Source organism: Salvelinus namaycush, chromosome 7 (genome assembly GCF_016432855.1).
Source record: "Salvelinus namaycush isolate Seneca chromosome 7, SaNama_1.0, whole genome shotgun sequence".
NCBI classification, from domain to species: domain Eukaryota; kingdom Metazoa; phylum Chordata; class Actinopteri; order Salmoniformes; family Salmonidae; genus Salvelinus; species Salvelinus namaycush.
In genome coordinates, this window is record NC_052313.1 from 41,496,113 (window position 1) to 41,512,712 (window position 16,600).

The 16,600-nt window shown below is 43.9% G+C and overlaps 1 protein-coding gene across 1 annotated transcript in view; it reads left to right on the forward strand.

Moving 5' to 3' along the window:
* The window catches only part of LOC120051244 (zinc finger E-box-binding homeobox 2-like), a 78,638-nt gene that overhangs the window by 48,004 nt on the left and 14,034 nt on the right, over positions 1–16,600 (forward strand). The window contains exons 4-5 of the mRNA XM_038998004.1: positions 12,106–12,357; positions 16,280–16,348. Of these exons, the coding sequence (XP_038853932.1) occupies positions 12,106–12,357; positions 16,280–16,348 (321 nt within the window). The remainder of the gene's footprint in view (positions 1–12,105; positions 12,358–16,279; positions 16,349–16,600) is intronic.

The window sequence follows — 16,600 nt, forward strand, 5'->3', positions numbered from 1 at the left end:
TGTGTGTGTGTGTGTGTGTGTGTGTGTGTGTGTGTGTGTGTGTGTGTGTGTTTGCGTGCGCGCGTGCGTGTGTGTGTGTGTGTGTGTGTTTGCGTGCGCGCGTGCGTGCGTGTGTGCGTTTCGGTGCGGTCTCAACATGAGACTATATAAGCACTATAATGTGTTTAACTTGTAAACTAGTCGGAGACAGATTACTGGTGGTTGGCAGGGAGGTGAGGAGGTGACATTTCAACTGTTCACCTTTTGCCTTCACATCTGTCCTGCTAATGGGCCGGTCTCTCTCTCTCTCTCTCTCTCTCTCTCTCTCTCTCTCTCTCTCTCTCTCTCTCTCTCTCTCTCTCTCTCTCTCTCTCTCTCTCTCTCTCTCTCTCTCTCTCTCTCTCTCTCTCTGTCTCACCAAACCTCAGGCACCTTTTTCATTTCTTCCCTCATTCCAATTTCCCAATTAAAAGTAACAGTCATTATTAGTTTATTAGCAAGCCTCAGCAAATGTGTTAGCGGATTTTCAGTTGTTAATGAACGAATTCAAACCCCCTCTATTGAACGTATTCACAGGCAGCTGTGAGTGCTTTAGCTAATAATAGTTTCCCAAAGACAAAAGATGAAGGAAATAGCATTATAGGGGGCATAACAATAGAGGCCTATTGGAAGCACTCTAATGGAATGCTCTTTCGTTTAGAAATGGTTTCCTTTTAGAATTTCCATGTGCTTGTCTTGCTCTTTTATAATGCTCTCGTCTCTCAGTATATAACAGCAATAGCTGCTGTTTTTCTCCCCAGGCCGGGCTATTGGCACAGGGAATAGATCCGGGGTTGACGTAGATTATAGAATGTGAGGTATCTCAACCTGTTGGAGCTGAATTCTCCTCCTCCTCCTACAAAGCACTTTGTGTTGCTGCTTTGGCAGCCTGGCATGCCCTGCCATCTTCTTAACAAGGCAGGTGAATTGTTAATTAAGGTTGAGGTAAAGAGGGGGTGTTGGGAGGGGAGGCGAGGAGGGAGGGAGCGAGCGAGCAGGGTAAAAGTGAGAAGCGCAAACAAGTCGAAGCGTTTGTTCGCCGAGCGATCTACACATCAATTATCCTGCTGAGCTAATTAGCACCTTGCATTACCCCAGGTACCTGCAGCATTCACACATGCTCACTCTTTCATGCTCCTGATCAAAAAAAGGAAACGGATTGACAGGAACACGGGGAAGCTGAACCCAAGGGTAGAGCTAAGGCGGGGGGGGAAAGCCTGAGATCAAAATTTCCTTTATACTCTTTTACGAAAAGAGAAACTCTCAGTGTGTGTACGGACGCACCGTTACGTTTCCCAGGTCCCTTTCCACATCATCTATGCCAAAGAAACTGCTCAATTATGTAAGGGGCACGAGCATATACGATATATCATATAGTACGTACCCAAGTATGCATATAATTGACAGGGAAATGGGTTTGTGTGGTTAGCATGGAAAACAACTGTTTTTAATCACAGGTCATTTTATTCACGGGGCCTGACAGGCAAGAGGTCATGTTTTGGCAATATTCAATGAAATTGCTTTATTATTAAAAAACGACTGAACAAACAAAATTGTCTCAGTTATTGCAGATTTGATGGACTACGTGCCTTTAAAAGCAACATTTGTTTTGCATTAGTTCTACAGTGCGTGTTAGAAAATGTCACAGTGTGACTTGAAACTATGATTTGTGATATCATTATTTTTATTTTTTTAATGAAATTCCAATGTTGTTGAAACCGCAACATCAGTAAGCCATGATGTTCTTCGTTCCAATGACGAAGAAACAGATGTAGATGGGTATAGGTGGCTATTTGTTATGTTAAAACCTCTCTGTTGCGTAATAAACTAGAGGCTGGTGTGTTCTGTCTAAGAATCCTGGTTAAAGGTGAGGTCTTACAAAGGTGTGTTTAGCATGACAAAAGACACTTAAATGGTTCCCAAGTGTCACGTGGGTCCTTCTTTGGAATGGCCGCTCTGTTGGTCAGAAATCAGATTTATAATTGACTTGGAAGAAGCAGCTCTGTTTTCTCCGACTGGTGGGGTGACGGGGAGACCCTCCTGTGACGTAATTAAAGGCGTCGTTTCTGCTCTGCTCTGGGTGGTGAAAAGGCCGGTGGAACATGGGAGTAGTAGGCGGGAGGCAGAAAATGTGAGAAAATGTGTCTCTGATAGTGTTGACACACGCACGTCATCCATAACTTATGGGCTGGGACGCGTGATGATGTTGTTCATTTAGTTTGACAGAGAGAGAGAGAGAGAGAGAGAGAGAGAGAGAGAGGTGACTTACACCTCTCGTCTGCCTCCTTAAAGAACTATCGACTAATGCAACTCATCTCTCATACAGTACACATGGTTCTGAAATCTATGTGACTCGTCATACAGTGTCTCTGTTCAAATAAGAGCGTCGTAGTTTTTGCATCCAATGTGTTTCCTGGTATCCTCGTTTACATCTGTGTCAGGTGATGAGTCCTCTTTGGAAGCCATGTCCTCCTGGCCTCTCTGACTAATTGGGAAGTGGTAACAGTATCAGGCTCTGTGTCTGTGTTCCTCTGAGTCTCCCGAGGCTGTTCCCTCCCTGTAGGACGCAGAGCCTTGCTGAGGCCTGTTGTCAGGGGGTTCGCCCGCCGCTCATTTGCTGATTGGAGAGAGGTGGAGAGAGGTTGGTGGGGAAGAGAGGATGAGGGGATGAAAAGAGGCCCATTTCCTGCAGCTCGTTTGATACCTGGTGGGGATGCTATTCAGGTGACAAAGATTCAGGCACAGAGGGGGGACCAGATGTGATTTACACACTCATTAGCATCTGAATGAAAAGCCTGAGACCCAGGCTGGATCAGATCAGATTGGGGGCTATGCAGACTAGACCGGGGATGGGGGGGGACCGTGCCTACTCCCACCGCCTGGCTTGGTCCTCACCTGGATGGGTGGATGGGTTCCCCTTCTCCCCTCTGATCTTTTTCACATCTGAGGGGCCTGATCCCTCTAAACCCCCCTACCTTCCATCTCCCTTCCCCCTGGCCCCCAGCTGGTGACATACTGGCAGACCAGCAGAGTTTTATGACAGTGAGCGGTCTTTCCTCTCTCTCGTTCTCCTCTCTCCCCTCTCTCACCTCTCTCTCTCCTCTCTCACCTCTTTCTCTTCTATCTCTCATTCTCCTCTCTCCTCTCTCTCTCCCTCTCGCTCTCTCATTCTCCTCTCTATACTCTCTCTCTTTCTGTCTCTGTCTCTCTGTCTCTCTGTCTCTCTGTCTCTCTCCAGCTCAGAGCACAGATGCGATTCAGAAAGTGTGCCTTCACACCAATTTTTTTTTTTTTTTACCTCGTTCATTGTGTTTAATACACATCAGGAAAATTCTACTAACCCGGCCCCTAACAATGAATCCCAAACAATGCCGGTTTGCTTGGAAGTCTTCCAAGATGCCATCTTGTGACAGTGAGCCTCTATTTCATACGTTGGATACATTTCATTCAATGGCGACAAAGAGCTCTAATATTTTATGTGGTAAAAGGTCATGAATTAAACGTGGTCATCGTTTTGGCTGCCGGTAAATTATTTTAGTTAAGAAATGGTAATAAATCAACTTTGCTGTATGGCAATGGCTTTGCTCAGTGTTTCTCTTATGGGTTTAGTCAGATTGACAAGCTGTCTCCTGCAGTGTTTAAAACTGTGTGAATACAAATGTTTCTCTTGTTTTTGTCCATTAGAATCTATTAGCGAGATAGGAGGGGAAAAGAATGAGAGAGAGAGAACGAGGGGGAGAGAGTGAGAGAAGAGAGGGGGAGAAATGGAATCTAGTAGAGAGAGAGTTTTCTTCTCACTTTTGTTTATTGTTTATTTCACTTGCTTTGGTAATGTAAACATGTGTTTCCCATGCCAATAATGCCCCATTGAATTGAGAAGAGAGAGAGTGAGTGAATGAGTGAGTGAATGAGTGAGTGATTGAGTGATTGAGTGAGTGAGTGAGTGAGTGAGTGAGTGAGTGAGTGAGTGATCAGTGAGAGAGAGAGAGAGAGAGAGAGAGAGAGAGAGAGAGAGAGAGAGAGAGAGAGAGAGAGAGAGAGAGAGAGAGAGAGAGAGAGAGAGAATAGAGTAACTGACAGATTGTGTTAGGCTTCAGGTGCAAACTCAGTGTTCCTGAGATAAATGTAGCTGTAGGCTACAGCCGCCTGGTCAGGAATGCATAACAACCTTGACCAGATCAAACTGTTGTTTTTACCCATTTACTTATCTCAGGGTCTGTACAATAGTTATGGCGAGTTAGGAAAGGTGAAAAGTATTTGTGGGAACACAAAACAACTCAACTTGTCAGACTTGTGAAAGGATTTGAGCTGTTTTAGCTTCTCACAGGCCAGCAAAAATAAATAAAAAATAACCTCAGGCCTATACATTTTGTTACTTTTTTTGTACATATTTTATTCTCATTGTAAAGGAAATCACCATCAAATTACTTTGTAAGAGTGTATAATTACAACTCAGGTTCTGCTTAGCTGTTATTAACAAAAACCTACAGTAATCCATTTTGGCAGTGCAATATGTTATTGTAGCATACTAATTAATCTTACAGGAAGTGTAATACATTTACAATATCAGATTGAAGCAATACTGTATATAGATTTATTAAATCTTTTAATCAGTTCTGGCTAAATTAATTTTGCACTGATTGCTTACATTTGAATTTGCATATACTTAGTGCAAGTAATTTATTTTCATGGATTCCTTTTTATTAAAATGGGGCATATGGCCCTTGAGCTAAAAAAAACATCGCTGCTTATTCCACAGAACATCCTCACTTTAGTTGCATTAAATAGCATGTCAATTTTTATGCAAGCAAAATCTCCAGCTAAAACGTCTTCCTGTTAGGTTTGCCTTATATGAAGAGGTTATGACTTATCAATATGACCCGTATCCAACAACAAAAGGCTCTATTTTGTCAGTTTGATAGAGTTGAGACTTTCCATTGTGAAGAGGCATGTCTCTGACATCTACTGCAGTCACTCTGTCATGCTCTGTGGCCTTGGTAAGAGTAGATGATACTCCTCGTGATGCCCCTTTCCTTTCTTTGTCCCTGATAAATAGAAATGGGATAGAAGACATTTTCCGAAGCACATCTCTCTTTCTCTCTTGCCCTCCCTCTGTCTCTCTCTCTGACGTGCACGCACACACGCACGCACGCACGCACGCACACACGCACACAGGCACGCACGCACTCACTTGTAGTACAGTAGACTGTAATTGATGACAGTGATGCATGGATACATAAAGGGAGAACTAGTGGTATCATGCTGGTGGCTGTATACAAGGGACAAGGCCCCACTGGCGCTCTGGGGGCCTGAGCTCACTCACGGCAACAACAGACAGAGCAACAGAGTTAGGTCATATTAAACAGCTAGCTGATAACACTGTGCTGTGACTATCAATTTGGTGCCTGCCTGCCTGCCTACCGCCCCCCCCCCCCCCCCCCTCTCCCCCACATCAAGCCAACAACAGGCCCTGGCCCTGCTCTGGCCCCGTCAGCAGATTCCTTTACCTGGAACGGAACTGGAACTGTGTATCTCTCTCTCTCTATGTGTGTGTGTGTGTGTGTGTGTGTGTGTGTGTGTGTGTGTGTGTGTGTGTGTGTGTGTGTGTGTGTGTGTGTGTGTGTGTGTGTGTGTGTGTGTGTGTGTGTGTGTGTGTGTGTATTTCTCTTATAAAATAGCATTCAGAGGGGAGGGCACACTGGGGCGGGGAGGTGGAGGTGGGGGGTGTGAACCTGTGGCAGCGAGCCATGGTGTCCCTTTGCAACTGGTGAGGAGGGCTGGAGAGAGAGGGAGGGAGGGAGAGGGAGATAGAGGGAGAGACGGGAGGCCCGACAGAGACAGGGCCACAGAGAGAGAGAAAGAGAGAGAGCGAGAGAGAGAGAGAGGACAGGTCCAGATAAGATTCTCAGCTTATAGCAACACACTACTCCACTATCCAGAACATGGATACTCTCTTCATGAGTGAGCAGGCCTCCAGAGCAGAGCACTGTACCCAGCTAGCAGGCTGAGACCATCTAGGAAGCTAAAAAATAACAAGAAATAATACGATTCCAAAAGAAGTTTGTTACATTTATACGCACTGTAAGATGAATTCTCCTTGTGCCATATACATTGGATTTATATGTAATATTTTGATTGTGAATAAAACTAAAGCAAGGGTTTGTGTGTTTGTGGGGAGACTTCCAGCTGAGCGCTTTTTGGGGTAACATTAATATTTGATAGGAAACCTGATTCTTCTTGATAAAACACCATTAATTTACTTATTTGATCCCCTATTCCTATTCCAGGACATTTCATTATTTATCTGCTTATAAATATCTGCATAAATTGAGCAGGCATAGGTGATTTGTCAACAGTCCAACATCGACATTGATGTGCAGGTGGTGCTCCCTTGGTATTCCCAGTAGTGATTACTATACAATTTACATTTGTACACATTTACGTACAAAAGCACACACATTTCGAATAGTTTAAGTACCCGCTTGCTGCATTCATTGGGAAAATTGGTAAGAAGCCTAAAAGGGGCTTTTATACTATAGTCAAAGAAAATTTGAAATTGTGTGAGCAAAGTACCAGTTTGCCCACGATGAACGACTCAAACTGGAAAGTGTTTCATCCTTCCTCCTCCGAAAGGTTTTGTGTGTATTTGGTTAGTTACAGTAATTATAGCCAATAAGTGACAGCCAAAATCAGACAGGAGAAAGTAGAGGCTGCAAAGGCACACATACACACACACACACATACACAAACACACACACACATGCACACACACACACACTCTCGGAGCAAGGACCCGCTGCAGAACATCTGCTGAGAGATTTGCATATTAATTAACCCATATTAACACTAATTATTCTGGGAAATTATCAAATAAATTAAATTTTCTAATTTTAACCTTTTCCTTTGCTTGATGTATCTCAGCAGCCAGAGGAACCTTCAGCTGGAAATCGATCTCACCTGAGCCGGTGATCTTGGGAGATTGTTATTTTTATTTATAAATATTATTTTTTAATTCCTCCCCAGCTTTCTGCCTCGAGTACTGAGGGCAGCCTAGGGAGCTTTTGTGTGCCTTGCCTCTCTCCCCCCCCCCCCTTTTTTTTTTGGCTCCTGCGTTGGGGAGGCGGGGGCCCAGAACATTTGTCGAGGAGGAGGAACATGTGCGCGGTGATGCACAGATGGTGGATCTGTACAGGGCGAGTAAAGGTGGGCCCTCTGAGCAGTTGAGCAAACCTTGAAGCTTTCTTTCTCCAGCCTGTTGCTCAGGCCTCTGCAAATAAATGGGAGTTTAATTCAATTAGAGTCAGGCTACTGTGAGTGCCTCATGGCAGACATTATTGAACATAACCAACCTATTCCTGACACACTCAGAATCACTCACTACTCACTCCCATGCACACAGACACAGAGAGAGAGACACACACACACACACACACACACACACACACACACACACACACACACACACACACACACACACACACACACACACACAACCACACACAACCACACACACACACACACACACACACACACACACACACACACACACACACACACACACACACACACACACACACACACACACACACACACACACACACACACACACACACACACACTCCCCACTCCCAGGTTGGTTTACACATCGCTGAATTTTCACCATTCATCGCCTCTACAAAGCTGCCCCTCTCCTTTCAGCTCTTTGTTTGCCCTCTGCCACTGTCCTTTTACTGCTTACGGCTTGCTTGTTCTGGCCCCTGTGAAACACCAGGCTAGTAGACGTGCAAAAGATCTCAATCGTTCTTGTGTATCTCACTGGAATACAGACAGTCAAAAGCATTTTCGGTATGTAATGAATGTAAAACAGCAAGTCTTCCTAATGAGTAAAAAGCCAAAGTTAGACATATTTCAAATTCCGAAGACAGAAGAATATATTTAAACCTTCCCGCCGTTCCTCCCACCTACAACCCCCAAACGCTTCCTACCCTAAACGGCCTACTCAGAGCCCTAAACTCTGTCGTGAAAAGGAATTGTGAAAGTTAAAAGGTCCTTGTTAAAACCCCTTCCAGTGGGGTAGCCACAAGGCTTTGACCTATTTTCTACCTTAATGCCTCTCTACCTCTCCTATTCCCCCGTTCTCCACCTCTACCCCCCCCCCCCCCCCCCCCCCCCATCCCTCTCTGCCCTTGTAGCCATTCAGGTGATCTGCATGTTTCTCATTCATGAGACAGGGCAGTTTTCCTCCAATAGGGTGAAAGTCCTGTCCCATTACCGACACTGATAGCCACAGAAAACACAACATTACCTGGAGCTAAGCCTCAACGGCCAGTTAGCCAGGCTTTCAGTGTGAGTCACCTACCACCTTTCCCCATCACATCTAACGGGAAGCTGGTTGGGAACTGGAAAGTCTCCGCCTCCAAATAGAGGGTACTGTGATGGACATAGAGACCTACTGGGTGGAATAGATCTTCTGGCGCCTTCTGTCTCACCTGTTCCATGAGACAGAAGTGGTTATTTGGATATTCTTCTGGGTTGTTCATTATGGATCGAGTGCAGATCCAGCGCCTCCCAGCTCGGGAGCCTGTTGAGAGGGCTTTGTGGAAGAGTGTAGGGAAAGGAGAAGAGTAGGCACACAGATGCACGCTTGCAGCAAATTCACCCAAGGTATGTTTATTTGAGTGTGTGTTTCGGGTATGTTCAGAGGGTCAGTGTATGACTCAAGGGTTGTATGGTTGATGTCTGAATGTATGTCACGCACATTTCGTAGTGTGAGAGTTATGGTTTGTTTAACAGCTCAACAGTAAAACACAGTTATATTTTTGGGTTCTTAACCTGTCTTTTCTCTTTGGAAGAACACTTTCCGGTTTTGATGACATTATGTGCCCTTTTTTATAAGAAGGGTACAGAGAAACTGCCACAGTCGAAATATTGATTGTCAAACGTCTTTATTTGTTTTAAGAAAGATGTTGAGATTTCAAATCAGACTCCTTTTTGTCACATACATTGAAAGGATAACTCGCTCTCTCATCCATCAACGGGAAAAAAACGGTAATTTTGGAAGGTTATAGACATCATAATCAATGCACTTTTGAAAATGCCCTCTACTGGTATGCCTGACAGCCTAATACCAGAGCTCTGAAAGGGTTATGTCAGCCACGAATAAGCCTGATATTAAGCAAGACTCAAGCGAGCAATTACAAGTGTCATTTTAATTATCTGTAAAAGTCGTTCCCTTTATTTACCTCCAAATCAGGAGAAAGAAGAGAGCTGGTGAAATCAGCTGGTAACAGGTAGCATCAGTCAAAATGCCAGCTGTAATTGCCTTTGTTGAGGGTGGCACTTAAAATAAAGGAGGAGAAAAATAGAAAGTGTTATCTGAAAGAAAATGTAGCCCTAGAAAGTAAACATGATGATTTCTTTGTCTATCTCGTCTAGAAACACAAAAGATTGATTAGTGGTGAGGTATAGAACAAAATAATGGCAGAGTGTAGGCTAACATTAGTAGGTTTCGAAATGACTTTGTTTCAGAGTACAATGCCCGACGTCAGGCTGGTGCTTATAGTATACTGAGGCGTCTGTCAGAGATGTCACCGAGACAAAGCCGGCTTTCTGATGTCAATGCTACTTGCTCCTTTGATTGACAAGTCGCACACTGTCATTTCTGTCTTCTCCAAGCTCTTTGGTGAGTAATGTTCTGTCTGATAGCCAATGTTCTAGCTTGGAGATCACATCCAGTGAGCTCCCCTCTCCTACTCCCTACCTCTCCCCTAAAACATGTGGACCTGTATGGAAGCACAGATCCCCCAACCTGGAGTTTAGTAGCTTTTATGGTTTGGTTTGGACAATTGTAGATGTCTAGAGGTTTGCAGTGGGATTATGGGATGAGTGGGATGATCTTCACCTCTCCTCTATGTCCAAGGCCCATTGTCTCCAGGTCCATTGCTCAATATTGAAGATGTCACATTGTAGCGCCTCTCTTTATGCGCGAACCTATACGCTATACATGGACCTATAGCACACTGAAAAATGCTCTATGAGAGGTTTGGGATGTAAAGAAAGGCCTTTTAAAACCTGTCCATCCTTAGATAATGTCATTCACTCCTCCTGGGTATTCGTCGGTATTCAGGCCGAGTCCAGAGATCAGGTCTGCAGGGGCGGGGTAATAGCTTCCCAGGCCTCCTGCTTCTTTGTTACTCCCTGCCGCCCGCCTGCTAGGCCACCCTTAGAAACCTGCCTGGGAGAAAGGGGAGTAGGGAGTCCACAGCACGTTGTGTTGCTAAGAAATGGGGGTGTCGGGGTAAGTTGGGAAGGGACCAAAGGGGAATTGTAATCATAATAATAATAATAACATGTTATCAATTGTGTACCAAGGTATATCTGGGACCACACAGCATGAGTTTGAATGTCTCACTTTCTTTTGAGCTTTTCTTTGGCTTTCTCTTTTTTCGTGTCTGAGAGCATTACCCAGTCTGCACTTGCCTAAACCCTTGTGGTCACACCTCTTGAAAAGGTTTTGTTTCCCCCGTCAATTGGTATTCTAACCAGGTCAGCTGATTCTGCTGGCCCTGTCTACGTAGCTGTTTTCATTTGAATTTGCACCTGTTGTTCGGAAGGCAAGTGCAGGCCCGTGGATTATACAAAGATCATGCATGAACATACTGCATATGCTCACCGTAATCTTATTACTCTCCATAGTATATAAACAAATAAATATCAGATTTATTTTCCCTTCTCAGTTTTGGAATTTCAAAGGTTTTAAGGTTTTATTTAGTAGTCATACACAGCTACAGTACAGCAATTAAAACGGACCTTAAAAATGTTTGCACTCTGCTTTTTCCTCGCCTTCCCTTAGCCACATTTGAAATTGGTTCCCATGGTGTCATACTCTGATTTCCCCTCTGCGGTTGTTTTGAGTCTGTTTCTCTAGAATAATGTTTTAGGAACTAGCAGTGAGGTGTGTCTGTGTACGATGCGGTGATGTAGCGGCCCTGTTTCTCTCGCTGAGCTAATGTCCTGTGTTTATTCCTCTAATAAGTCTTTCGACTTCCTTCGTAGGACAGACAATTTATGGACCTTGTGTGTAGACTGGAGAGGCTAGAGAACCAGCCTTGTGAGGGCAGACTAATTCCCAAACAGCCACCTTCAATTGAGTTCACAGCCCTTATTTACAGGCTGCCTATTTTAAGAGAAGCCGCCATGTGTCTGGGACCAAGTGTTGTGGAATCAAGCGGGCCGCTACTTGTGTGAGTTATTTTAATGTGCGGCTCGACTGCGCAGTATTTCTCTCCGCAAACCACGACTCATTGAAAACACTCCCTGAAAAAGACAAGAGGAGAGGGAACGGAGGGAAAGGAGTGGGGCGCAGGTCCTGTTTTGGTTAAGTTTGGGTTCTTTTCACACTGTATGTTTTATTTCATTTAACATTGTAAAGATTTGACTTGACGGTTGATATCTGTCAAGTTCTGGGCGAAAAACGCAGTACAGTCGGTGCGTCACTTATTTAGGAGTGGTGAATGTGATGAAATGATTTGGGGTTAAGAAGTTTCAATGCAGGGCGGTATGACTATTTGACATTTGTAAATATCAGAAGTGCAGAGTATCTCAGCCACGTCGTGCATGCTTTAGATCTGTGAGCCCAACGGAACGGTGTAGCTAGGTTGGCATCTCAGGCAGTCAGTCACCTGCGAGAGAACATCTGTGGCTATTTTGGCGTGTCTATGTAGCAGCTGACTGACTCCACACACCATGATGGGTAAAGTTACAGATTCCAGTCTGTCGCTGTGGGTGTTCTTGTAATTGGGATGTACCCCCACAAGAAAGGGCCCATGTCCCAAACGGGAATGGGTTTAACCTGTAATCAAATAAAATTAAAGTTTATTGGTCACTCGAGCAGTTTAGCAGATGTTATAACAGGTGCAGCGAAATGATTGTGTTACTAGCTCCTAACAGTGCAGTGCAATCATGACTTCATCTAAGGACATAATCCTCGATGACCTTTTTTCCATTTCAAGGTCAGTACAATGAGCACCAAATGTGAATTCCTCTAGTGACCTATCTTGTTTTGTTTTGTGTTCTCCCTCATTGCAGCGTTGAATTATGAGAACGTGATGGATACTGGTTCAGAGACAGAGGATGAGGACAAGCTGCTGGTATCAGAGGAGGACGGCCTACTTAACGGGGTGGGCAGCCCTGCCAGCCTGAATAACCACGACGCTGGATCCCCGAGGGTGGGCCACGCCCTGACGACAAAGGAGGATGAGGACGATGACATGAGGGACAGCGGAGTAGACCATGTCTGGCATGACAACGACATGCTGCACGCCTCAGTCGACGGTACTGGTGAGCGTCACACACGGCCTAAATGTTTTCCGATTTATTTAGGTTTCCATGAGATGATAGGCTAGCCAACTCCTCCCCCTTCCACCACCCCCACCTCCACAGTAACAGGGGCAGAGATTGACTGTGCATGGCAGTCATAAGAAGGGGATGAGATCAAACCACGTTTTGACATGCAGTGAGTTGACAGGCAAGCAGAGTCAGGAGACATTACTGTAACTTGACGATAAATAGGAAACGTATGATGTGCCACTTAAGATGGCAGAGGTATGGTGAAGATTCCTACACCCCGCATGACTGAAACTCACTCGGCTTGTCCCAGCGCTAAATCTCGAACATATTTTTACCCTCACTAAAGTCAACCAGAATTACATAAGATGATATTAACAGATAGCGTTTCAATCATGAAATTAAGAGCGCACATGACATTTTCTTAGAATGACCTCTTTTGATTGTCTCTATAATTGCAATATGATCAGAGCTTCAGTATATGATTGATATAGGTCAATTTGCTAATAATCTAGTTTAGATCATTTCGGGCAGGTGATACATACAACTTTGGAGACGCCTTACTTTTTCCTTTGGAGCATCACTGATAGCAGAGAGCCTAGTCATGGATGCTTGAAAGATAAATAATTTTAATTAGGGCTAGGGGATAATCATTAAAGGAAGCCAGACTGCTGCAAAAGTCATTAACAATCTTAAATGAAATTTTTATTTTTATGATAGCCATTTACATGTATAATAAGAGTCAATGATTCTTGCAGCGGTGTGACAGAAACAGAGTGTAGCGAGAACTCATGTAAGACACCCCATTTACATGAGCCGGTGTTAGCTATTCATTTCTCCTAATGAACTGGATTCTGTAGAGTGCTGAAAAAAGGGGGGAAATATTTCACCATCTAAAATGTTATTGCGCTCCAAAAAAAAACGCTAATCTATTGAAAAGGAGGAAGTTCACTTTGTGGTTACTGATTATCGCCATAACAACTGTAAAACACAGCTGTCGTAGACAATCGGTGCATTATTTTGCTATGTTTACGGATGTTTATATTTCTGCCCCCACCCGTAACAATCCATATGGGGTTCGATTCTTTCAAAATAGAAATGTTCAAATAATTCAAGATAAAAGAAAAATAAACAAGTAGTCAAAGCGTACAGTAATTGTTTATTTGATAAAAGTCTGTGGTGCCTTAATGTCTGTAATTCAACTACGTTGCAATTCCCAGATAATCTGCTTCTCACGTGATGGAACGTAGCCGGCCATATTTCTGAGACCTAGTGTAGTTAATTAGTGTAGATGATGGGAGTCTTCTCTTTCCCAAGCTTGTGGGCACTATGTTAGTCTGCCTTTTTCCCTCTTTCACGGTGCCTTACTGTCTACAATGATACCTCAGCACATAGCTTTCCCCTGAGATAAGCGGTGCTTTTCTCCCTGCCTTTTCTACGTCAGCTTTAGTACTCTGTCCAAAGGATACAGGTTTTGAATTGAAGAGCACTGCACATGTTTCTTAGCTGTGCCTTTCCGGTGCCAGCACAATCAGAGTTCTGTGTTCTAGAATGGTCCTTGACATTCTTTCATCCCACAATGGGGCGGTGGATGCGGTGGGCTGGAAAACATGACATCACTATCATTCTAAAACAAATCACCTGCGTTCTCCCCTTTCTGCCCGTGTCTCTTTCTTCTCCTGACCCGGCCTCTGTTCAAGGCCGTTCAGAGAACTAACAGAGAGGAGGAGGAGGACCTTTGTTTTTATTGCGCCCTGTTCCAATGCTAACTGGCCATACAAAATAGGAATGTATTCAAAACAAACAGCATCAATGGCGTTAAGTAAATAGGTGGACTTATGGCAGGGGAAAGGTATTCTGGACCCCTCCTAGGTCGCAGTCAGAAACTTAAACATCCTTCAGTTAAGTGCAGGCCTTCTCTCACACTCCCCCTCTCCTTACATGATTTATCAGGTAGAGACAGACAGAGAGAGCAGACTGGCTTTTGACTCACATTATACTTTCAACTATAAAAACTGTCTCTCTCCAATGGATGTGTAGCTGTCGGAAGCAATAGAAATGGCCCAAAAAAGGATCTGTGCAAAGGGCCATAGAGTGAGGTAGGTGTAAATGGTCTTAGCCTACCTCCTGCTGGAAGTTCTCTCACTCTCATTCCTTGACCACATACAGATAATAGGGACTGCTCAAGGTAAAGAGGGGACAAAAAGGGACAAAAAAGCAAATCCCCACTTGTGCTCCTTGAGTCATATCGAAAATATGCAGTGAAATTGGATTACTAAAGGCTGCGAAAACCAAAATGGCTGCATCCATGCGAACTCTCCCACTTTCCAGGAAAAAGAAATGTGTGGGAAAGAAGAAAAGAGAGCTTCATTAACATTCAGTAAATTAGAAATGACAAAAAAAGTAACTATCCATATATGCTGGTCTCTTAAACACCAGAATTATATTTGTGGCTGTGGTGGAGGATTTTTTTGATTGCTCACAATACTCCAGTGTATCTTCAACAATATTGCTAAAGGGCCATTTCCTTAGAGTGCAGCCTGGTTTGATGTCATTACTGAGAAGACAACGGCACTCCAAACCCCCTCATATGCAAATGAAAAATGTCTGGCATGTTTCTCCACCACACAGTCAAGCTTCATGTCAAGGGAAAGTTGAGTACTTTTCGTTCAAAAGAGTCCATTTTTTTATTCTCTGAAGCTATTGGCTGTTTTTTTTTATCTGTTTGGTGCAGAAGGAAACAGTCTCACTTTAACAGAAAGAAACAGAAAAATTATTGAAATGAACCAACTATTAAAACACCAGATTTTTCACTGTGCACCAAAATATACGATATATATTATATTTGTTTTTCCTGCATATGATTCGTGATTACTAATTCAATGACAAATATTCAGCCAACTTGTTATTCTGAAGATTTCACACAACTTGTCAGGTACTTTTCAAACTCATTTCCAAAATGTTTTCTGTTAAGTCCAAGGTGCAAGAGACAGTAAAGGAGAGAGTTCCTCTATTCCCTTAATCCACTGATTTGTTTGTTTACCCCTTCATGGCAACACAGTATCCTTGAGACCATAGAAATCACATGACTAGAACAAGGAGAAACAGAGAGAGACAGGAGCCATTTTTATTACCAGCCAGTATCTTCTCGGAAGTACCTTGATTTAATTTTCAAAGACAGGACGGAAGGAAGGAGTCACAGAGGACTCCTTAAGTTAATTGTCTGTGGACATGAACACCAACAATGTCCTCTTGTTCGCCGCTGCCTGCACGGCAAGAGAATTTACCCACCAATGTCAAAAGTTGTTCTCTCCCTTGTTTATGAGCCTGTCTGTCAATCTGGGGTCCTTTATTTATGGCTGTCTTACCTGTGCCAGGACAAAATGCAAGTCTGCCCTTGGCGTTCCTAAGACTATGCATTACGTTGATTGGTAATAGATTCTAAGCCCACAATTCAGGATTTTCTGCGAAAACCCCCTGTATAGTTTGTCATTTTTTCTGCCGCATGTAGATAGTTAGTAGTGTCACATTGAGGGAATAACAACTGCAAGGCCTTTTGTGCCGGTTACTCCTCTCTGATTGTTCAGGTGGATGGGGCTGGCTTCTTGAATTAATCTTTCTTTCTGGCGACTCTCGCTACCCCCGGAATGGCAGAGCAGCTTTCTTTCCCACCGCTCGTTGTTGTTTTTAAGGTAAATAAGGCTCTGTCTGGTCCTGATGATAGCATTCATTAAGAATGCCACACAAAGCCTCGGCACAGTGCAACACAGCAAGCCCTTTATATCTCCGTACCTTCCTCTGAAGGCTTCATTGTGAGGCTTGGGTTTGCTTGGTACACTGCAGCATTGAACTGAACTTCTCTTTTCCTTCTCCTTCCCTACTCCCTCCCCTCCTCCCTCCCCTCTTTTCTCCACAGATGAAATGAAAGACGATTATGACACTTTGGGGCCTGACGCCACTCTTCAGACAGTTGGAAACGGTACAGGTGAGTTGATTTAATCCATTGTGAGGAGATTTGATGTACAGACGTAGGATCTTAATTTGATAACCCTGTTGCAGAAGAACTTTCCTGCAATGCAGGAAATTTAAAACTTGTGGAGCCGGTTTCCCAGACACAGATTAAGCATAGTCCTGGACCAGAATTAATTGTAATCCACATTTCCTGCTGCTGCAGGATTATTTCCCTGCTGAAGCAAACTGGCTCAAATTAAGATCCTACATCTGTATTGTGTTGAAA